At 40.3% G+C, this 25,509-nt stretch overlaps 1 protein-coding gene across 1 annotated transcript; it reads left to right on the forward strand.

Moving 5' to 3' along the window:
- Nucleotides 1-938: 938 nt before the first annotated feature.
- Nucleotides 939-9,964, forward strand: LOC113039569 (interferon regulatory factor 4-like). The gene is made up of 9 exons (XM_026197490.1): nt 939-1,158; nt 1,537-1,736; nt 2,471-2,657; nt 3,746-3,837; nt 4,806-4,968; nt 5,777-5,878; nt 6,015-6,410; nt 8,455-8,567; nt 8,680-9,964. The coding sequence occupies exons 2-9, from the start codon at nt 1,539-1,541 to the stop codon at nt 8,818-8,820; spliced, it is 1,392 nt and encodes a 463-aa protein (XP_026053275.1). The 5' UTR covers nt 939-1,158; nt 1,537-1,538; the 3' UTR covers nt 8,821-9,964.
- The last annotated feature ends 15,545 nt before the right edge of the window (nt 9,965-25,509 follow it).

Raw genomic sequence — 25,509 nt, forward strand, 5'->3', positions numbered from 1 at the left:
CTTGTTTGTTATGTAAGAAGTGAGTAAATGTGAAGCAGTAAATGGATCCAGTGCAGCTCTTAAAGTGACAGTATCCTAATATTCCTGCTGCAGACTGTGTGCTTGATATTATTAATCAAACAACAAAAGACAAAGAAAATCATTTACTGCCTTTGAACGAAGGACTTTTGTAGCTTTAATAAGAAACAAAGGAAGTTTAATTCTTACAGTGAAGACTATGCTGTTTTATTTTATATTCATTTATTCAGTTTCTGTGCTGGGATGTTGAATACTTTAGACCTACATAACAAACTCAGAGGACTGTTTGTTCCATTTGTATCTTTTTTCTTTTTTTATTACTGACTGTTTATTTATTTTCAATAATTTCTGAGGATTAAAAAAATATACTTATATAACACTAATTTTTAGCCTAGTATTCTGCTGTGATATTGAGAATTGCAAAATCTCTAAATGCCTATAAAATGTAGATGTCATGTTTACAGAAAATATTTTTTTGGGTGAACTATCCCTTTGGAAATATTTAGTTATTCTAATATGGTAACTCCGTGTTATTTCTCTGTCGGACAGCAGGGGGCAGCATATTCAACACTGATGCACTCGAAACAGATTGGTAACAGATTTGAAGTTACTTGATATCAAATACTTGACGAGTTCATATGTAAGCGGTTTTCTTATATTATTTTGGGGGGTAAACGGACCCCGAGAATTTCAGTGGAATTTCAAAGCACTTTCTGGCCCCTTGTGATGGGAACAAGCGAGGGACCCCCGTGCGCTTCGGTGAATTTCCTCAAAGCAAACAAACCTACACATCAACAAACATCAAACACCAGGAGAAGTGATGACGAGCGCCGGGAGATTTTCTGGCATGTTTTATCGACAGATATTTGTTCCACGGTGTGTGTGTGTGTGTGTGTGTGTGTGTGTGTGTGTGCGTCTCGCAGGGATTTCCCGTATGCTGGATGTTTATTCTTGCGGTTCTGCCGCGTTTCTCTGAAGTCTTCATTCAGCTCTCAATGGTGCTGGAGACACACACTTCCACGTAACGCTCCACCCATCTCTCCACCTAACGCGCATTATTTAAGAATAGAAACACCTTCCTCTGACAGGACTTGAGCAGTCGGCTTTGAAAGAGAAGTCAAGTTGTCTGCATTCACAAAGGTAAGACTCGAGAGCCTTGATCTGTGTGACAACTGAGCTGAATAACACTTGATTTAATCAGACTGCTAAAGAAAAGAAACTTTTATAAGCATGCAGCTTATTTATTGAAAGTGCTTGTGCTTCATGCATTATAAGCTACGAATACCCTTACACAGGCTACTCATTATTCCTTTTACAAAATGTGTCTGTTATTAAACTGCATGTAAAACTTCATTCTTTGAACGCATCATTTTCATGCAACATTTTCTGTCGTTTGAGAACTTGCTGTAAAAGTGTGTGTGAATGCGGAATGTGCATGCATGAACTGATCTGAATCACTCTTCTGCTCACTGCATGTGCACCTGCTCTCGCATGCATCCCTCCCTCCCTCCCTCACAGACATGAACTTAGATGGGGACAGCAGCATGTCAGTCAGTTGTGGGAATGGCAAACTTAGACAGTGGCTCATCGATCAGATTGACAGCGGGGAGTATCAAGGCTTGGTTTGGGAAAATGACGAGAAAACCATTTTCAGGATTCCCTGGAAGCACGCGGGGAAACAGGACTACAACCGGGACGAGGACGCCGCGCTGTTCAAGGTGAAGGAGGATGAGGATGAGGTACACCTCTGAGGACTCTTCAGTGATGGAGTGTCTTCAGACGTGTACGAATGTGTCTTTATTGAAATAAACACAGCGCTTTTCAAGCTAGACGAAACCGATCAAACAATAGCTCTAGTGTTGAAGTGAAGCCAGAAGTAGTGGATAATGCCATAGTTATTCTGCTCAACCACACTTGTTCCTCTGTCGGACACCTGTGTGAACTCGACTCGACGGATTCAGAGTAAAGTGATAAAGAAAAGCGCAGTTTGTTCCGAGAAAAACTTGTTTGTAACCATGTGGTTTGATATTGTGTTATCTGATGCGATGACATTCATGCACCTCTTGAGTGGCTTGAGTTTCCAAATACATTCTGGGGCGACTGTATGAATGCATATGTATTATTAATACATCAAGGCACATTTTTCATATACTGTAGGATCAATTATCAGGAGTAATTTCCTATCAGTGTTGTGCTGAGCTGAAAAAGACCCTTGCATGTTAATAGACTGGCATTCTGTGGTTGTAGAAACACAAGCAATGACAGCTCAGTCATTTAGACACATTGGACAGTATTTTATTAATGACTTAATAACACACTTATTATCACCATCATTGTTAACAAGAATCATAGTACGCATCCAGCTTGACGTTGCCTGTATTCTGAGTGTTCTTCTGCTTCCTCGCTCACTCTTCATCTCTTCTCATCTTCACGCCGCTCTTGTGGTTTGTAGGCTTGGGCTCTGTTCAAAGGCAAGTACAGAGAAGGCTTGGACAAACCAGACCCTCCAACGTGGAAGACCAGGCTCCGCTGTGCCCTGAACAAAAGCAATGACTTCGATGAACTGGTGGAGAGAAGCCAGCTGGACATCTCAGATCCTTACAAGGTCTACAGGATAATACCAGAAGGAGCCAAGAGAGGTAACTTCCATTTCTGGAAATGCATTTAAATGCATTAAAACATGCATGAGAGGAAGGTCTCTTGGACCTGTGCATTGGTCACCTTCTAATCCACAAATATACATTTAGTAGGAAGTCGCATCTTGGAACAGTGCAGTTTATTTCTCGAGGTTTGATGCATTGCATCATTCCAACTCTTAATGAAAAGCAAGCACACAAAAGAGCATTGAACAGAGCTAATTTGCTACACAGAGGTGGAGGCATGCTATGCATTCACATTAAATATTGCTGCTTGGCCTCAGTATGTGTAGCAGGAAGCTAAGAGGAAGCCACTACATGTGCTAAAATCCCTCAAGCTTTTTATAGAGAGCTTCGGTTACCAAGTGCACAGCAGTAAAGCAACGCAAATCACCCATCAGACCTTGCTTAAGACGAGCTCGTGCTTCGAGATGCTGGGCCAAGACCATGAAGACCTCTGCTGTGACCCTAAAGCATTCAAGAGTTTCTGGCATTTCATACAAATGATATGAATAACAGTTTCACACCTTAATATAGTTGCTATAATGTGTGCTTGTGTACTACCTGTGAAGTGAAGCAAGAACTGAACTCTGATGAGTGCAGATAAAATACTGTCTTTGAGTTTTGAGGATGAAGCAGATATAGACACTAAAATGTATGACCAAAAATATTGATCGCTCTCCTCGGACTGACCTTTGAGTAAAATCAAGTGACCTCTGATGGATGGAAACGTCCTCTGATAGCAGCAGCTTATAGTTATCGAGTCTGTGCTGGAAACTATTTAGTTGGCTATTTACAGAAAAAAATAAAATCATGATGAACTGTTCGATATGTGTGACCTCAGCTTCTTTTACAAAATAAATCCATCAACAAGGGAAGGAAAAGTGCACTCGTCAAATCTGAGAAAAGACTTCAACTTAAAATATAATAATGAAATGAAATGTTGGCTACAATTGTCATATACCAAATAATCAAACAGTGTGGATATTTATTCATTTATTTGGCTTTTTTGCATGCTTTGGAGCCAGAGATTGATAATGATTGTTGTGCAGTTCTATCTGTATATGAATAGTTTTGTTGTTGTGTTCTAGGCTCTAAGTCCAGCAGTTTGGAGGACAGCGCAGGACACGTGCCTCCGATCAGTTATTCCATGCATTCCCCATATCCTCCTCTCCAGTCTCAGGTGAGATGTGTTACCACTGCGGTGCCACATTATTATTTACTTCATTTCCTTTAATATTTTTTTATATTAATTTCCGTGGGAGACGTCCAGTTAGTATTGCATTTCTATCTAGTACTTTAACATTTGCAACTTGTTCCTAGCAGATACTTTCAGTGTGAAACAGTGTTATTACTTACTTTTATAGTTTTTATAATTATTTTTCATTAGTTTTTATTTTTATATTTTCTTTTATCATTTTTAATTAGCTTAAAGTTTTTGTAATGCGCTATTGAAATGTGTGTTTTTTTTTTATTAGGTTTTTTATATGCCAATATTTTTAATTTATTTTTTTATTTACTATAAATACTATTTTAAAGTTAAGTACGTTTTTTTGTATTCATTTTTATTGCATTTTAGTTATAGTTATTTAAGTGCATCAAGTTAAACAAAATGAGTTATTTTAATGAAAGTTTTTAAAATATGAATGTAATTTTAGTTCTAGTTTATTTATCTCTACTAAAAAGTGCACAATCAGCCGAGCTGTTTACTGCTGATCTGGTGAATGTTACACTAGTTAAGAACTCTAATGAACCCTAGCTGGTGAGCAGAACACTCTTCTTCTTCTTCTTCTCCTTCTTCTCCTTCTCCTTCTTCTTCTCCTTCTTCTTCTTCTTTTTCTCCTTCTTCTTCTTCTTCTCCTTCTTCTTCTTCTCCTCCTCCTTCTTCTTCTCCTTCTCCTTCTTCTCCTCCTCCTCCTTCTTCTTCTCCTTCTTCTTCTTCTTCTTCTCCTCCTCCTTCTTCTTCTCCTTCTCCTCCTCCTTCTCCTCCTCCTTCTCCTTCTCCTTCTCCTTCTCCTTCTCCTTCTCCTTCTTCTTCTTCTTCTCCTCCTCCTCCTCCTTCTCCTTCTTCTTCTTCTTCTCCTTCTTCTTCTTCTTCTTCTTCTTCTTCTCCTCTGGGTGGTCAGTGATAAGTCCTCTGTCTGTGTGCAGATGGCAGGATACATGCTGCCCCAGGAGAGACGAGACTGGAGGGAATACAGCGGCGATCCGTCTCATCCTCATCCTCAGGTTCCTCACACAGAGTTACCGTACGGCCAGTGTCCGTATCCACCCACACGCTCCTTACCGTGGCACCCATCGGCCTGTGACAACGGTACACGCTCCACTTCTGAGTGCACTAATCAGACCATGTCCTCACATCTGTCAAACAGCTGTGTCTAATGCAGTGTTGGGGAAAGTTACTTGAATTACAATATTACCTTTTGTAAGTTGTCCCTTTCACACCGAGAGTGAAATGAATGATCCTCAGGTTGAAGGAAGTGCGTCCGTCTCTGAACTTCCACACGGGACAGGACGGGTGTCAGCCCATACACGGGAGAACAAGAGTAACCCAAAACCATTACAGGACATCATTTAAGGCTGTGCACCATATTTAGGATATTATTTTCAGAGAAGCTAGAGCTATTCTTGGTCATAGATGCTCTCACTTGCTCTTGTAAGAGCGTTTATCAAAGGCGAGCAACATGAGATGACTTTAAACAAAAGAGGAAATCCTTCATTTAAGCACAGCGTGTCTGTATTTGTGCTGGTTTATTAATGGCACTTCTCACTCGAGGGGTACAAGTGAATATGAGTCACAGGACACACTTTGTTCTGCTCACAGTCAGTCCCTTCTTTAACCTTTGCTAAATACAAGTCTCAGATCGAAAACAACCAATGCAAATCACAATCATTACAATTACAGTTTTTATTTGTTGACTTTACCACCAGAAAAATCTCCTCTGATTTTAAAACGAAGGTTAAAAGTTGTTGTGTCTGTGTTTCTGGGTCTGGGTCTGCTCTCGACTCTCACAATCACAGAAGTGGAGAGACACTTACTTTATTTCACTATATGCTCTTTATCATATTGTATTTGTGACTTAGCTGGTAGTCTAATAATCTGAATGCCTCTTCTCTTTCAGGATATCAGATATCTGGCTCCTTCTACACATATTCGCCCACAGAAAGCCACCCAGTGGCGATGGACCCCAATATAAGATCAGCGGAAGCCATGGCCATCTCAGGTAGACTTCACCACTTCTACTCACGCTTCATTACTCATAAGCAGCACTTTTAGAGAGTACGGTGATCTAATTCCACTGTTGAAGATGTGATCAGTAGTTCTCTGCTAGAGATGATCTCCTGGTGTGTGCTCCTCAGACTGCCGTCTGCACGTGTCTCTGTTTTACCGTGAGTCTCTGGTGAAGGAGGTGACCACCAACCGTCCCGAAGGCTGTCGAATCTCCTCCTCTCCGTCTCCAGGATCCCCCTCGTCCCCGTCCTCTCCGGGCCCCGAGGAGCGTCTGTACGGCGGGGCCGAGGCCGTGCTCTTTCCCTTCCCGTACCCTCAGTCTCAGCGGCGCGGGGCCGAGAAGCTGCCGAACGTGCTGGAGCGGGGCGTGCTGCTGTGGCTGGCTCCGGACGGGCTCTACGCCAAGCGTCTGTGTCAGGGGAGGGTGTACTGGGAGGGTCCTCTGGCCCCCTACGCCGACAAACCCAACAAACTGGAGAAAGAGCAGACCTGCAAACTGATGGACACGCAGCAGTTCCTCTCAGGTCAGAGATTCCAGCGACTAGACAGTGCTGATTAAGTGCGTTTGATTAACTTAAAGGGTTGCTCCACCACAAAATGAAAATGTTTCATTCACAATTCTAGTCATTTGGATGAAACCCGGGAGGCTTGAGACTGTCCCATAGACTGCCAAGTAAATAACAGAGTCGCCAAAGCATTAATACACCTAAAAAACACATCCTTTTGGCGCGGCTGATACAGAAGAGTGTATGCCATCTGCGAACAGCTCAGAATTGTCAAATGGTTACTCTGATTTGGAGAGAAACATGCGCTTCATTCTTTCCTGGACCTCGACTCTGTTATTTATTTGTCAGTCTATGGGACAGTCACAAGCCTCCCGGCTTTCATCCAAAATATCTTAAATTGTGTTCTGAAGACGAACGAAGCTTAAGTGCTTAATGACAAAATGTTCATTTTGTGTTGGAGTATCCCTTTAATTAGAAACCTTTTGAACAGAATCACACGCTTTTCCCGTACAGCAGAAAAAAATAAAAACATTTTAAATATATTTGCTGTAATGTGTTTCAGAATATATAGAAGTTAATATATATTCTGCCAATATATATTTTAAACAAATTTAAAAAATATAAATATATATTTTTAACAAGCATTTCAAAACAAAGTTTGTCCTCCATATAGTGCTGTCGAACAATTCATCTCGATTAATCGCATCCAAAATAAAAGTTTTTGTGCACATAATATATACACATGCAGTATATATTTTGAAAATATTTAATATAAACATACATATTTTTTCTTAAATATATGCATGCATGAGTGTGTTTTTATATATACATGATAAATATAAACAGTGCACACACATATATTATGTGAACTTTTATTTTGCATGTGATTAATTGTTTATCAGCAGTATTTTTCTTGTATTGAAATAAATGAAAAAACATTAATATATGTCACATTTGAAGATAAACATTATTTAAACATATACAACATTGGAATAAAATTCAGCACTTAACAAAAACACTATAAATATATGTATTTTGAAATATAGTTTGGTACAAGAATGTAAAAAATATTTAAAATCTCAGAAATATGATTCATTGAGCTTCACTGTCATTGTCCTTTGAGTTTTGGATTGGAGATGATTGAGATGCTTCCACAGATCAAGAGTTTTTTATGAAATGAATTTCAGTGTAAATGCTTCATGAAACCATTGGGATTCATGCATGAGTCACGCTTATCTTTGTAAATTGTTCATAAAACTATGATTATCTGAGCCGACACATTCAGCCGTTTAATCAAGAGCGAACATGAGACTGATTCACAGACTGAACTTCATCAGCTGTAGACTCACTGTAGAAGTGTGTTGTATTCAGCTCTTCTGTGGGATCAGGGAAGGGTTCATTAGGCTGTGTGTGTGTGTGTGTGTGTGTGTGTGTGTGTGGTTTGCCACATGTCTCTAACGTCACACGTCTGTTGTGTTTGACACTGTGGGATTTTCCAGCGAGCTCCTGAGCGTCTGATCACACACATGAACACACTCTCATCCGTCTGCACCTGCTGAAGTTCATTTGCATTGCAGCTCTCTGCGAGTCATCAGTTTGTGAGGGGTCTTGTGCTCACATTATTGCTCATCGGGAGTTTCTTAGTCTTTGATGGGAAGAGTTTGACATTAAAACCCATCAGCGATTTTAAAAACTCTCACACCACTTTATCTTTAGAATTAGGAATCAAATATAAATCTGCCGGTGCTAATATAGAAATAATGTCATCAAACACAAACACAAATCTCATTCTCAGTACTGTAGCTGGAGGAATTATGATCTGTGTGCAATGCAAATGCACTGTATTGAATGCAAAAGCATTGGTACATCATGATTGATGTATGTGTACTGCCTACTGAGTTCATACTGAATACAAACATTTATTCTCAAAGCCAAAATATAATGAGAACCATTGATGCAAAATGACAAAAAGTAAATGCATTGAGAATTTGCATTGAAAAAAACTAAAAGTGATGCATTTCCTTCATGCAAAATGTTGATGTATTTTATTATCTCTCTGTAGAATTGCAGGGCTTCATTCACCACGGCCGTCCCATGCCACGCTCTCAGGTGGTGCTGTGTTTCGGAGACGAGTTTCCAGACCCTCAGCGACAGAGCAAAATGATCACAGCTCAGGTAAGATGTGTTGTCCGAGCATGGACTCAGTGTTTCTATGTTCAGATGCGTGTCACACACAGTGCAGTTCACCAGCAGGGGAATATCTCACCGTGTCGCTCTGCGTTCGCAGGTCGAGCCCATGTTTGCCCGACAGCTCCTGTATTTTGCCGGCCAGACCAACGGGCATTACCTGCGCGGATATGAGCTTCAGAGTCAAGGTGCTTTACCTGTAGAAGAGTATCAGAGAAGCATCCAGAACTTGCAGGAGTAACAGCCTTCACACGAGCCGCTCGGACAGACAGAGGAGACGAATGGAGGACCACTGACATCAAAATGAAGACTTGAGACCGGATCCCTGACCAAGTGCCCACTTACACGTCATACAAAGCCATTCGGACACCACACACTCTATGAAATTGTTTATAGTGTCAGGTGAATTATGTCTCATTAGGTTCAAAGGTTTGAGAGATTGTTGTTTATGGTTTTGTGTTTATGTCAGCTTCTTTGCTGCTGTCATGAAAGAGAAACACAAACCACATGCTAAACCGGTCAGATTGAGTTCAGTTCAGTTCAGCGTTTCACTCAAATCAAGCTGATCAGATCATACGCAGTGATAAAGGTTGCATTCAATTAGAAAAGAATGCAGCGTAAAGAAGCTAACCAAAAATAAAACTACAATCCAGCTATTTTTCTCATCACCTTTAGTAATTGTTTGTTAGTGGGGCAGATATTTTTGATAAGTTGATGTATAGTTTCTTAGATGTTCTTTTATTGATCTGTATGCTTCTGCTTTTCTAACACAATTCTCTGTTTTCCTCGTTGTTTTTAACTCCGCGCTGTGTAAGTATTTATAATGCATGCATGCAGGTTTCTATATGCACAGCAGAATGTACTGTATAGCTGTATAGATATCTTGAATGTAATCAAAGTAATTATTTCTCTGAATGGCATCTGACAAGAAGTTATATAATGCTAAATACTAAGAAACAGTTTGTGGTTGTGTGTGTGTGTGTGTGTGTGTGATTGTAATCTGCCTACAAGTAAAGATTTAAGTCTCAATTGTAATCATGACAAAATCTGCTTCTCCCCTATTTTTACACGTGTGTGTGTGAGAGAGAGTGTGTGAGAGTGTGTGTGTGTGTGTGAGAGAGAGAGGTGTGTGTGTATGCGTGTGTGTGTGAGAGTGTGTGTGTGTTCATGTGCTGATGGGAACGCAATATAGCAGGCAACTGCCACAAAACTGTGATGATGTCAGATTTGTAAATGAAAGAGGCACGAAGAGAAAGACTTTTTCAGATTTCTTGTTTCCCTCTCCGTCTCAGAACTGTTTTTATTGTATTTTGTGTTGTTTTGTCTGTTTTATTTCAAATCTGGGCCTTTTTTTCCTTAAGTCAATTAAAGATATTTTTGTATGATCCTGGTTTTGTCCTGTATATTGTTTCTTCTGCTTGGCTTTGAGTGGTGCAGGTGTGTATTGATATATGAACAGACTCCGCTTGTGTTCTCTGGTTAAACACAAGTCAGTAGAACCAAATAATGCTGGGTTGTTTCAGCCCAAGTTTGGGGCAAATATGGACTAAGTTGGGTTAAATTTCTACATTTAATGTTTAACTCAAAAGTTTGGTTAGTCCATATTTGACCCAAAGTTGGGTTGAAACAACCCAGAATTATTATTTTTTTTTTTTTTGAGTGTAGCACCAAAGAGAACTACGAAGCAGTTTTACTCAAGACCCCTTCAAGGTCTATTATTTAATACGGCTGTTCTCCGAAAGGTCATGTGACGTTCGATGTATATACAGCTGCTCAACTTCTGGCTTCTGTTATGTCGAATAGTCAATTACAAGAGATTAATATAGATGATTATTAACATGTTCTCTAAAGCTTCTGTCTATCTTTGAATTAAGATAAATGTGAGCTTCTTACTATAAAGTCTTGCTCTGCTCCATTATTATACAATATGTATATTATTCTGGACTTCGCTTCCTTCAATAAAACGCTTAGAATAAACTGGTTTAAGTGATTTGTGAATAATTCTGAATCTATTCCCCATTATATTCTTTTCTAAAGTTGGTGGTCTCCCTTTTTATTGGTATGTTGGCTACTTATAATTTCTCTAAATTGCCTATGAAATATCTAATTATTAATAAACTTAAAGAGCTATACGTGTACGTGTTTCTAACTCAGACAATTTTTCTTTGGTGTTTAAGGATGTCTTATTTGTTTTTTATAACTCTCACAAGAATTTAAAAGACAGGTATTTTCTGCTAAATCTATTTATTTTCTGTAAAGACTTGAAATGTTGCTTGGATAGTTTTCCAGAAATTTCAAAGACTTAAAATCCTATACATTGTGCTCAAAGTATAATATTTATGTGTTTTATTTTATTTTTTTTTAATATTGTGCTATTGACTAGGTGTTGGGCAACATTTTATTTTATTTTATTTTGTTTATTATTTATTTATTTATTAAATTGTATAAACCGTGTGACCATACTATAACTGGCCAGCGATGCTTTTAGGAAATGCATGCGCAAGCAATATTTTGCTAGCTCGACCTGCTTAAATTTAATGCACAAGAGCAATTTCCAGGGGGCAAGGAATGTGTAGTGTTCAGGCGGCAAGGAAGTCGACCGGAAGTTGAAGTCGGGTGGGGGCTGCCATCTTGTAGCAGAACTTCACTTGCGTTAGCATTCCCATTGACTCCCATTCATTTTGGCGTCACTTTGACAGCGAATAACTTTACATCTGAGGCGTTTAAAGACTCCGTTTGTCCATTATTTATTTCTAAAGATACACGACAATGTATAAAGGGCTCCATTACCTTCTATGTTACTTTATGGCCCTGTAGAAACAGTTTTTGTAAAAAATAGGCTAACGATTGCGTCATAACCACTCGACTCTCTGTCACATTACCGTACAGACAGGAGGAGAAGCTCACAGGCAATTAACTTAATATGGCGTACTGGCGTTACATTTTAAAATACTATACAAAATAATTAATCAGAATACTTACTCCTGCTCACTCACGACAAAGAACTCCCCGCTCAAGCTCGCCGTCTCTGCAAGATTAACGATGGCAGTTTGCACGCACAGCTACTGAAGATTTACATCTGTCAGACAGGTTGCTCCAATGGGGTCGCGTTGTCCATTTCTGTTACTGTCTATGGCAATTTCTTGACACAAATGTTGTTGTGACGAGTGGGGCGGGGCCGAGAGATGTGGGAACGAGCGAGGCCGGTAGAGTGATTGGGAAATGAACGACACCTGCGCCCCACCGCCAGTCTTGAGTCCCACAGAGGAGATGGAAGGATATAAAACTGGAGCGACGACAGTGAAGGACGAGAGAGGACCAGGCCTGGGCCATTATTTTATGTTTTGCTTTTTATGTTGTGCGCACCAGTCGTCTGTGAGGAGCTGGTGCGCTGTTTTGTGTTTATTTTTGTCATTAAAGTTTCATTTTGATTGTGCGCCGGTTCCCGCCTCCTTCTTCCAGATGAATATGGAGATTTTATCATTACAGTTGTATTTTGGAATAATTACAACAATGGCATGCTTCTGTCGCGAGCGGGTGACAATAAGCGTTAGACATTTACAAACGCTAGCTGTAAAAATGACTCTGTTACTTGCATCACTGACAAACCACTTTCCTGTTTGACTCTGTAAAGCTGCTTTGACACAGTCAGTTACAGATAAAGGTGACTTGATGGCATAGATCATGTTTGTAAGTTGCATTTCAGACGCCGTTCTTTCGCTTTCTTGGGGCCGGGAGTCGGATGGCTTACTGAAATCTATCAGATCTCTTTTCAGTACATCTTTAACACCTCAGTTTAGGCCGTCTAACAGTACAGGTGTCCTTCTTGAGCACATGGGGAATGCGGCAAGAGGACATTCTGGTCACATGACCTGCCCATCTAATACATTTCAGGCGGGAGGAAAGGGGTTCACTTTTTGTCACTGTAAACAGATCTTCATTTGTCATTTTATCCCTCCGTGTCAGACCTGAGGGATCTAGTGTGAAAGGCACTGACCTGACTCTCTTGACACCTGTCGGCCGTCCAGCATTCAGTGCCTTACGACCCATGCTTCACACACTATTACTGTGGTGCAAACAGACAGATGCTTATACCTTCACATGTGATTTGTCAGACTGATTCAAATCTCATCATCCAGGGTAGCACTGCAGGTCACGGTAGATCCAAGATAAGTGATCTTTTACACATCGTCTACAAGAACTACCTTTTTTAAACAGAAAATGATGTGTGTTGTGTTGGCAGCAAGTGATATAGTCTTTTCGTTTCGTCTGATTGTGAGCCCAGAAACATCACGAGCAGAATCAGCAGCTGCTCTGGTGAAGATCTGCATCTGTGCACAGCAGTTTCTCTGACGACAATCTCTTTCTGAAGTGGATAGTCCTGTTAAGTTAGTTATACTTTTATAACAGATGGCACTATTTGAACTGTATAACTCACTATGCAATGCACAAGCTTTTCTGAATTATCGTTAGTGACGGATTCATCTTTCCTCTTGAGCACACCACTGTCATTTCATGGACAACATCCTCCCAGCAATTCACAAAATGCATTTTGTGAACAAATTAATTTAATATTTCGTCCACAAAAGGGAATCATGTGAATGCATTTTTGTGAACTCAACTTGTTGTTTGCACAAAAAGATGTTTCAGTTGTCAAAACATGCCCAGCTTTCCATGTACGAGTAAAGCATAACAGCATTTTGTCTCAAAAAATAAATTTTCGTCCACAAGATTAGGCAGGTCACACTTGGCGAAAGCATATAGTGTGTTTGATTGTGTCTGATATGGCAGGCGTGTAAGCGTGTAGCTGTCTTTTAGTTACGCTCGAGCGAGAGCAGAGTGGTTTTAGGGGACAGTGTGAGTGCAGAGAGAAAGACACAGGAAGCCTGATTCACAGGTGCACAGGAAGACTAGCCCACAAGAAAAACAATGAGACGAAGAGAAGCGGGTGGGGGGCTGCGCATGTTCAGATCTCTGTTCTACTGGATTACTACACAAACACACAGTACAAATTCATCTGCACCTTCCTGTAGTGTGCATCAACATCATTTGCTAATTCTTTCAATTGTTTATTCTTCTTTCTGATTTGAGTCGTACTGTACAAATGTTTAACTGTTCACATTTAAAATATACAGTTGCTGCATTAAATGAAATCGGTCCAGATTACTTTCTTAATAAACACTCATCACTTTATTGTGTATGATCAACACAGTGTCAGCACGGTTCATGATGAATTCATACAGTCGGCTCTCTGGGTAGGTTTCACTGTAAAAATAGTCTGCACAATGTACTGCATTTAAATGAAGGAATTTTCTGTATTGATTTTTACTGGAAATTTTTCATACAAATTGTAAATTTTCATACAAACCATCTCTTATGAAATTTTAACACATTGCATTAAAAATATATTTTTTTTCTGGATGAAGTGAGTGTATAGCTGTATACACACACACACACACACTGAAAATAAAATAATGGTTTCATTCATCCAACTAAAAAAATTTAGTGTAACGATTCACATCTATATTTTTTAACTTGAGCCAATGAAAAATAAATAACTTGCCCTTATTTTTACCCTAACATTACCCACATTTTTATAATTGGATTAATGAAAAAAAAAAATTCAATGTACAAACACACACACACACACAGACACACACACACACACGTGCAAACAAACACACACACAAATTTCGCTGTGGCGGGGTGGAAGGAACACGCAACAGCAAAACTCAGGTGAAAGCCCCAGAGGGTGGATTTTATTAACAAGTGCTCTCTGGCAGAGAGATCTGCAAAAGCTGACCAGATCCGGGAAAGGCCGTCTGCATTGGAGTCGGCTGCTCCGGCTCGATGTTGCACTTCAAAGTGAAAGTAGGAGGTAATAGCGCAGCTCCAAGAGTGCCCACTTGATGGCCAGAACTTTCTTCTCGACGGTGGCGTAGTTCTTCTCGGCCGGGGTCAACTTTCTGCTGATAAACAGGACGGGATGCTCCTCACCCTCCTGAACCTGGGACAAGACGGCCCCCAGTCCTATGTCAGAAGCATCCGTTTGCAGGAGGAAGGGGCAGCTGAAGTCCGGGGCTCGCAGGAGCGACTCCGAGGTGAGCACCATCTTCACCTTTTTAAATGCCTCCTGCTCTTCAGGTGTCCAGCACACGTTTTCTGGGTGCTCCTTCCCGGTCAGGTCTGTTAGAGGGGTGGCTAAGGAAGAGGAAGAAGTTAGAGATAAAACAGCAATAGTATCCTGCCACCCCCAAAAAGTTATTACCTGGGCCTTCGTGCTGGGCTTCGGTGCGGATCGCACCACCTCAACTTTTTTTTTTTGGGGTCGGATGAGGCCCCTTCCGACCTGGAAGCCCAAGTACTTTGCCTCGGTCAGGCCCAGGTGACATTTCCAGGGTTGGCAGTGAGCCCAACCATACGCTGATCCGGCACCCTCTGCGGACGGTCCAGATGGTCTTCCCAGCACTCGGAGTAGATGACCACATTGTCCAGCTTTAGTTAGGTCCAGCGTGGAGATGTACCGGGCCCTTCCCAGGCGGTCAAGGAGTTCATCCACCCAAGGCATCGGGTATCCGTCGAATGCCAATACTTCATTCAGGCAGCCAAAGTCATTGCAGAAGCAGAGGGTTCCATCAGGCTTGGGTACCATGATGATAGGGCTGGATCAAGGGCTGTTCGATGGCTCAATTACCCCTACCTTCAGCATCTGTTGGATCTCTTCTTCAATAGCCTGCCGATGAGCCTCTGGGACAGAGGCCGAACAATGACTCCGGCTGGTGTGTGGATTTCGTGCTGGACGATTTGCGTCCGCCCGGGGACCGAAGAGAACACATCTGGGAACTGACCGACCAGGTGCTGCAGATCTGTTTTTTGGGCCGCCAAAAGCTGTTGGTTTATGTCCACTACGACCGGGTCCACGGTGGCGAGGGCAGCTAGCTGGTCTCTTGTCCATATCCACTTCTTGAGCAGGTTAATATGGTAGTGTTGGTCCGCTTTTTGCCACCCCGGGTGGTGGACACTGTATGTGACTGGCCCGACTTTTTCGGTGACAGTATTTGGACCCTGCCAGCTGGCCAGGAATTAGCAAACAGAATTGGGGAGAAGGACCATTACCTGGTCTCCAGGCTGGAACTCGCAGGGATGGGCGGCCCGGTTATACTGGCGTTGCTGTGCTTGTTGGGCCTTGGCGAGGGGCTCCCGGACTAGTGGCATGACCCGGTCGATCCTATCCCTCATTGATTTGATGTGCTCAATGACTGAGCGGTGGGGCACAGGTTCCTACACTTCCTTGGCGACATCCAACAGCCCTTGGGGTTGGCGCCCGAACAGCAGCTCAAGGGGGTGAAGCCAGTTGACGCCTGATGAACTTCCCGAATCCCAAACAACACGTAGGGGAGCATGAGGTCCCAGTCACGCTTGTCTTCAGCCACGACCTGCCGCAGCATTTGTTTGGTCTGGTTGAACCATTCTACGAGGCCGTCAGTCTGGGGATGGTAAATGGAAGTTCTCAGTTGCTTCACCTTAAGGAGGTCACACAGGTCAGCCATTAGCTGGGACATAAAGGGTTTACCCTGGTCGGTCAGTATCTCCATGGGGATGCCTACCCGGCTAAAGAGCAGGAAGAGCTCTCGGGCGATAGACTTGGCGGTAGCCTTTCGGAGGGGCACTGCTTCAGGTAATCCATAATCACAAGGATGTGTTTGTGGTCACGAGCAGACTTAGGCAACGGCCCTAGGAGGTCCATCCCAATGCGCTCGAAGGGCACCCCAATGATGAGCAGTGGAATCAGCGGGCTGGAGGGAGTTTTCCGTGGCGGTGTGCGAGTGTGCCAACTCTAGCACCTTTTCAGTCTTCGTCTGGGGTACCACCAATAAAGTCTTTTCCTCCCCCCTTCGCTGTGCAACACAATAGAGCAGGCCATTTCGGATAAGGAAATGTGGGAGAGGATGGGGCCCGGTTGAACCTCTTTACCCTCCACCATTTGCACTTGGGCCCAGCAATGCTTTAGGCGACCGCCCTCGTTCACCTGTTAGCACAGATCATGGTAGAGGTTAGTGTTAGACTGAGGGGTCTCACCATCTCTCCCACTGTCCGAGGCCAGCACGGCCGGGCGTCGAAGGGCTTCTATCGACAGCTTTTTCCCGCTGCGGCTCCCTTTCGTGGTGACGGCCAGTATCTTCCGATAAGGACGTGGACCAGCAAATCCTTTATCCACGCCCACTTCAAGGGGCCACTTGCCCGGGGAAGTGGAGATCATCGCTCTTCAGGTTGGGACGTGCCGTGTGTCTCCGTGCATGCAGGTGATAGGGAAGATAGCCTTGGTTTCTCTGCGTGGTGTGAGGATGCGGGACTGGACCAGACTAACCACGCTGCCAGAGTCTAAAAGAGCTCTGCGTCCGGTGCCCCTCGGGGCAGGTTGAGATGTTCGAAACAGCCCGCCAGCCACTTCCGTGCGGGAGATGCAGGGTCTGCTGTGGGCATCGGTTCATCCTTCGTCCAGCATCCTGATGTTGGGCAGCATCCGCCAGCTCCAGTGCCTCATCGAGCTCGGCCACGGTGGCAGGGTTCTGCATTTGCTTGGCGGTGAGTCCCCGGGAGGGCTCGGAAGAACCGGTCGATGACGACAAGCTTTGAGTCGGTGCTCCTCTTGAGTTACGCAAAGCAAAGTGTAATAATTTGTAAAAATCCCCCCCCCCCCCTCTTATTTCCTAGCCAAATACATACTTTTCTTTATTTTAACCAGAGACTTTACTTTTCTTGACTCTTTATTTCCTTCTGTCTTTTTTTTCTTAACTCCAACCAATTCTTTATGGATAAATCCTGAGTATGATTTAGAGAAGTCTTGAATTTTAACATCCTGAATCTTCTATCTAAACTAAAAGTGTTTAGTCTCACATGTCGGGGAAGTATAAATGTCATTGGCTGAGATGCTGTTAAAAGGCAGAGGGGGGATCCTGGTTTCATCTGTCTCTCTCTCTCTCTCTCTCTCTCTCTCTCTCACTCTCTCTCTGTCTCTCTCTCTCTCTCTCTCTCTCTCACTCTCTCTCTGTCTCTCTCTCTCTCTCTCTCTCTCTCTCTCTGTCAGGCTTGAATGGTTCCACTAGAGACGGCACTCATGATCGCTCTTCATGTCTGCGTCATCAACCCACTCCGAACTGAAGCCCACGTCTGTGGCCTGTATTAACAAATAATCGAAACAAAGCATTTCAAAGAAACTTTCTCAGTGCCACAAAATAAAATTACTCCCATGACTCTTTGGTCTTTCTCAGAAGAAGCTCTTAAAGATGAGGTACAAGTATCTAGAAGTAAAAGGGTTGATTTTAAGGCTGCACTACCATTAGCAGGTCAAAGAACTTGTTAAATATTAGGGATTAACCCTATCATAGCTGTGGTTTGTTCCTTATAAATTCTCACTGATTACATAATTCAGCTGGGACGTCCCCAAATACTGTAAAGATAAACGCAGACGTACTTGATGGAAATTGTTCATATACTCTCCTGATGTTTAACCTTTGCATGCAAGTCAATCCCAAGAGTCAAAAATTCAAATGAGAGGCAAAACGGGTTAGTTTTTCAAAAGAAACCTCAATCAAGGTTATACCAAGGACTTGTTTTATGCAACAAAACTCACACAGACTTAAATTCTTCACTTTCAAACATCCAAGCATGTGTTATTTCATCTAAACATGCTTCCTAAGTTTTCATCAGCTGCCTGATTGGAGGTTTTATTCGAATGTCTGTCAGATTAAGTGCAAACAAGTTAAATACTAAAGCTTAGTAATTCAAACAAACCTCTAACCCTAAATATGATCAAGCAAACACCACTGAACACAACCCAGGCTCACTGCGAAAACCTGACTGTGATGATATTTCCAAACAATTGCAACACTTTAAAAGTCAAAAGACTGAAAGTTGTTGGTGTTTTACTGCCGCTGGTGTTTATTTTAAGATGAAAACTGCATGTAAAGGCATGTTTCCAATGAGCGTGTGTTGTCTATATACAGTATATATGGCATCCTTACAAGCAAATAGAAACATAGCTGACAAAATATTGGTTTCCAAATGATTGTTTCGTCTACAGCCGAGTAGATCTGCAGAATATCAAAGTAGCCTCATAAGCGATATTGACAAGCCATTGTCAGCTGATTTAAACAATTTTAAGGAACAACTTTAGTGTGATCTGTAAAACTCACTAACGGTAAAGCGTGTAAATGTGAAACTACAAATCCGTGTTTGTGCTGGTGAACCTGATTTACCAGGTGTTTCACATCCACTTTCCCACAACCTCTTTCTGCGTCTCCACAGAGACTCAGTGCACCACAAACCCTCTTCCATTGGATGCAATGTTGACTCTTGCCATGTTCAACGCAGTTGGTAAAAGGTTAAGATTCTGCACAATTTCCTCTGAACAACAGAGCAATACCTGTGTAACCTGCACGTTCAACATCACAACAAGCTACTGATCTGTGCATATGATGCGCACAGTCAGGAAAACAAAGAGCTTTCAAAGATACGAATGTTATCGATAGATTAAATACAAGCTACAGAAACCACAAAAGCATGGGTTTTAAATATGAACACACCATATTTTACCCCCATAAACATCTGATAAAGATCATTTGAAGTTGATTTGCGCAGATGATAAAGTTTTAATTGATTTGTGCAAAGTGAATTAAAACTTTTTTCTAAGGAACATTAGTAGTTTTTGTGTTGTTAAATGACAATTATGAATTTGTGCATTTCAAGGCATGCACTAATTTTCATCACTTCTGATTTCAGATTCTACGTGTTCTCTTTACATCCTAAATGCTGCTTCTAGTTTTTCTTTACATTTTGTGGTAAAATATGACCTGGACACATTCCTGACATTGTAAGTTGTATTGATGGGCGTCTGGTGAATAGCAGAACCTCGGGTCTCTTGTGGTCCACATTCAGCGGTATCTGTTTACTCAAAACACACTTCCCCAGACACAACAGAAACCTGAAGCACTCGTCTGACATCGCTAGAACCTCACACTGCTTCACAGATTGTTGTGGGATACACACTCAAACCAATAGTCTAATTTAATAAAATTATGACACCTATTTCCACACAGTTGGACTGATTCATTTGATTTATTATTATGAGAACGAATATCCAGCACTTGTTCCCATGTTAAGTATGTCTTACAGCATGCAAATCATGATTAAGTGGCATTAGCACAGTTAAAGCTCATTGTAAACCACATAGTTTGATCTCATGTAGTCATAGCCACAAGGTCCACACTTCAGCATAATGGTAATCTCAGAAATCCACATAACATAAACTCTTTTAAATATCAAATACAGCTGAACAACAAACTTTAGCAGGTCTTTCCCTTTACAAAACAACACATTAAACAGCACTTAATTTTAACATTTACTCTCCTGATCTAACCTTATCCCTCCTTACAAACCATATATCAATGGAAAGATGATTTCAGATGATGCATACATCTCAATTTCAGAAAATGTGCACTTATTACTGGTTTTGTGGTCCATGGTCACATTTTATTTCATAGAATGCATTAAAATTAAGTGCAGATTAAAACGGAGTAAAAAAAGATTTGTGCTGATTTAGCTTATTTTGTTTTCGGTAAACTGAGAAAACAACTAAAATCATTTATGTAATGACATGCATTCACACAAACTGTCCTACATTTCACCCACTTACGTGTTTAGTTGCAATGGATTGATTTTCATTGATTTTAAAGTAAGATTATGAATAAAAGAATTAATTTGGAATCAAAAGGATTCGATCATGAAACTTATGCCTACAAACTGTGGTTTGAAACTTTGGATTGATCAAATTCTTAATAAGACTTAAGAGAAGTGAGTTTACCAAGTATCACTTCATACACTGCAACACTGTAAACACACACACACACACACACACACACACACACACACACACACACACACACACACACACACTTGTGTGCTTAGTGTTTGAGATTTTGTGAGCTCAACAATATTAAATAGGTTTAATCTGAAATCATTTACTGTACCTCATATATTTGTTGATTTATCCATTTATATTTCTGCTTTTCACTGTTATTACAATCCTGCTTTACTGTTGTAGATTACATTTTTTTATTTGTTAATATTTTACAGGTTCATTATGTTTTATTGCAAAAAAAGAAGAAAGAAATAAAGAAAGAAAAAGAAAGAAGAAAGCATGTTCTAATATTTAATTGGACCACCTGTAGCTTGTGCATTTGTTGTGCCATTTTTCTTTATGCAACATCACAACATTTGTTTTTGTTAAAAGTGGCTGTAGTTTTTGGCTGAGATCTGCACTCCAGCACACCCCGCACACTTTCAATAGGGTTAAAATGACTCCTCTTGCTACCTGAACTACTTTTTCACAAGCTCAATGAATCTTGTCATTGTCCAATCCCAGACTCCTCAGTATTTGCTTATTTAAATCCAAACAGCTACTTTTTTTGGCCGGGCAGTGTATTTGAAACTTGAGTTTGATGGATGTGTTGAATTATGTTGATGAGGTTGATGACACTACACTAGCTTGAGGAATGGCAATCATAAACAGGTCTTTTCCCCTCTAGGTTTTGCTGTGATGACATGAGAAATAAACAAGGATTTAGTTTTAAAGGAGTGAAGCCATTTTCCTAATCTGCAAGCATTAATGCTGTATGATTTTCCAAGAATGGAATTTGGTTACGAATCGTTCTGGCCTTCTTCTCCTCTCTCTCTCTCTTTCTCTTTCTTTTTGTTGAACACACTTTCATTTCTTCTATGACAACATGACGTGCTCAACTCAACTCAGTAAAGATTACTGGATTGTGGTCTACCAGAAAATACCAGTTCAGTTTTTATACTCCGAAATGTAACATTTAAATGTGTTACTTGGTGTTTCTTTGTAATTATTTGTGAAGTATACAAGCAATTTCTGATTGAAAATAGTGGCAGTGAGCTGTAATTGAAGACGATTAGACTTAATGCGCAGATAAAGATCTGACAAATAGATATATCTCAACTGGGAAGTTTTGGGTGAAGTAAAATAATTAGTAATTTTTTTGGATCACAAAAGAAGAAATGCTTGCACTTGTCCATTTAGTGAATTGTAACCTTCTTCAATCTTTTTACAAAAAGGAATTAAATGTCATGAAATAATCCCATGCAACATGTGCTGTATTTTATGTGTTCTTTAGGCATACGGTAGGGTTTGCCAAGAAACACATAGACAATGTGATCTATTATTAGCATTCATGCATTTGAGTGCACAGTAGGAAAAGCACACAAGCGAGTCATTTTGAAACATCAAGACAAATAAAATCATGACACAAAACAAGACGCTTTCTATTCTGAGGTTAATATATCCGTTCTGAGACAGTCAGACAGGATTTTATAGCATAGGAAATGTGCAAAGTGCACTCCCACTATATAATCACTAAAAGCTGTCACTCACTTCAGTTCACTGCGATCTCGTGATGTTCTGTTAATCAGTGAATCTGTCTGCATTGGATAATCAATCTCTCGTTTACATCATATCTACAGGTTGTTATAAGGAGAGGATTCGTCAGCTTGCAGAACTCAGTACTTAACAAAAACTCATCCTGAGCAGTGAGTGAACATTTGACGCTTTCCAGAACACGAAAACACACTGGAGCGTGTGCCAAATATGTTTTGCCAAGATCAGATGGGCCCTTGATTCCCAGAGGCCCTAGGCGGCCGCTTACCTCGCTTATTGGTAAAGTCCGGCCCTAACTGTAATTAAGTCATTTTTTCAGAAATTGTTTTATGAGACATTTTTGAGTAGTTTAAAAAAGTGTACTTTTACTTTCACTCGAGTACATTTAAGTGATGTATCAGTACTTTTACTCTGTTTGTGGTCGTTACATGCTTGTTTTAATTTTATTTTTATCCATCATCTTGATTGGATAGAGAGAGTATTTGGTCTCGTGACTCTCGTCAAATCAAACCGTGCATAGAAAACTTAAAAACATACCCACTCCCTTTTACTGTAGTACAGAGCAGCTTATTCAAGCGTGTGTTTTCTTTTGAAGAATTTCCCCCAAAATACTTCCCTGTTTAATGCAAACTTTTCTTTACAAATTGTATTATCAGCATAAAAATTTGAGTAAATCTCATATGTGTTTCTAATGGTTTTATGTACTTTCCAGTGTAATAAATATTGATATTGTATGTGCAACAATAGCATGCTCTGGCTCATTGGCCTTACACCAGTGGCCTTTTTTATGATTTAAATGGTGAAGAGTGTACCAAAAATATCTCTTCCATCTTTTTATCACTTTTTATCATAACAGTTTTGCTGTGCTGTTTAGATGTATTTTGACATTCTAGGTATTATCAGAGTTTTGAGAACGTAGCGGATGTAGAGGAGTATAATGTAAAAGGAGCTCATTCAAATACTGAGGTGCTAAACCAGGGCTTTATAAGTAATAAGCAATATTTTAAAATCTATATGATGTTTGATAGGGAGCCAGTGCAGTGTGGACAGGACCGGGCTAATATGGTCATACTTCCTGGTTCTAGTAAGAACTCTTGCTGCTGCATTTTGGACTAGCTGTAGTTTGTTTACCAAGCGTGCAGAACAACCACCCAATAAAGCATTACAATAATCTAACCTTGAAGTCATAAATGCATGGATTAACATTTCTGCATTTGACATTGAGAGCAAAGGCCGTAATTTAGATATATTTTTGAGATGGAAAAATGCAGTGTTACAAATGCTAGAAACGTGGCTTTCTAAGGAAAGATTGCGATCATATAGCACACCCAGGCTCCTAACTGATGACGAAGAATTGAAAAAGCAGCCACAAAATGTGAGACAGTGTTCTAGATTATTACTTGCAGAGGTTTTTGGTTTGATAATTAACGCCTCTGTTTCTTCAGAATTTAGCAATAAGAAATTACTCATCTTCCAGGTTTTTATATCGACTATCCATTCAGTTATTCCAGTTGGTAGGTTTCGCTGGGCCATGAAGAAAAATCATAACCATAACAGTGACCAGGAACACTGTGTTTCCTGAAGATATCTCCCATATGTAACATGTAAAGTTTAAAAAGTAAAGGCCCTAGTACTGAGCCTTGAGGTACTCCATACTGAACTTGTGAGTAAGCAGAGGATCCATTAATGGGCAAGTGATGCAATGCTAAATTTCTCCAAATCTGAGGAAGAAACAAACTCATCTACTCATCTTGGATGACCTGAGAGTAAGTACATTTTCAGCTCTTTTTCATTTTTGAAACCGTATGAGTCATAAATCAAAGTCAGATTCTTGAAATATTCCTGACCTGAATTCTCCATCCAATTTTCCTGTCCACAGACAGCATTTGTTCAAATGTTAAAACCACAAAACGTTCAATGCTGAATGCTGTGTGTGTGTGTTTGTGTGCGTGTGTGTTTTTCTATAAGCTTGAAGTTCGAGTGCTTACTCATTCTTATTGAATAAGAAACACGGCCCTGTCTTTCTGTTCGAGTAAAGACTTTGAGTCATTGCCTCAGATGCATGTGTTCTTCGTCTCTATGCATGTGAAATAGTCAAAGCCTCATTAATGCTGTGATATTGACAGAACAAAAAGGGAGAGATAGGGAGAGAGAGGGAGAAAGAGGAGTATGTACAGTAATGTACACATGTTGACTTGGCTTTATTGACATTTAGAAGACATGTGCCTCCCCCACCCACAAGCCTGATAACCCGGTTACTAGCCTAGAGTTTTCTCTCAAATGCACATTCACATTTACTGAAAATGATTCATCACTCAACAATTAGTGCCTTTACATTTCTGTAACAACAGCTACTTATCAACAACAAGAGACCACAAAATATCCTCTTGCATTACGACAGCGTGTCTCATGTTTGTATTGACACTTGACTTGTGTGCACTCATTAAAATAGAACAGAATAGAATCTAGAAAGGTATTTTTAATCTAGAAAAGGGTAACTGAAATGTGTTTCATGTCATCTAAATGAACTGTTTTCAATTGTTATAAACAGGACTAAATTAACCGCATTACATCATGTTTCACTAATGAAAGCGATTGTGAGGGTCAAATCTAGTGATAATGCTAAAAAAAGCCCATATTTTGCCATCCATAATTGGGCGGTCCATATTATATTTGTGTAGTTTTTCAAAATAACATAGGATTGGATCAGTTTGAAACAGACACTATTTTTTTCCAGATTAGCAAATCTAGATTAACAGTGCTCTAAATGGGACCACATATCACAAGACTGAAAACAGCACAATAAAATAACACAATCATTGCTTTTATTTTATTTTATTTTATTTTATTGTCAGCAGTCTGACCCATCATGTGACCCACAATTAACAATTAAATCGAAACAAATATAAATACAAATGATGCAACTATTATTTAACTCTTTTTGACTGGTTCATCTCTGATGATTGTGTCATTGTAATTAATATACAGTGATAAATGACATTGTTTTTCTTTGATTATTTTATGGGGCATATTTGTAAATAACTGTACTGAAAGGCTTTATAGATAGACAATCTCTACTTTATCTGCTTCATCACTGTAAATGGCCAAACAAATCGAGTCAATATATAAATGTGAAAATACACTAGAATACTAGAGTTTACCTTCTTAACATTTTTATAACAGTTTGTTCTTGAAATCTTATTTAGTTATATTTGACCATTCTGCATTAATCTTAACATATACACTGTTGTTCAAAGTTTTTGTTGTTGTTTAGAGGTTTTGTGTATGTGTGTGTGTGTGTTTTAAAATGAAGTCTCTTATTAATCTGATCAAAAATACAGTGATAAAAAACAGTAACATTGGGACATATTATTAAACATTATAAATGTCTTTACTGTCACTTTAGATCAATCTAATGCATCTTTGTGAAGTACTACATTAAGTAGTATCTAATCTACTACTGTAGATTCAGAGTAT

Source organism: Carassius auratus, chromosome 2 (assembly GCF_003368295.1).
Source record: "Carassius auratus strain Wakin chromosome 2, ASM336829v1, whole genome shotgun sequence".
Lineage (NCBI taxonomy): Eukaryota > Metazoa > Chordata > Actinopteri > Cypriniformes > Cyprinidae > Carassius > Carassius auratus.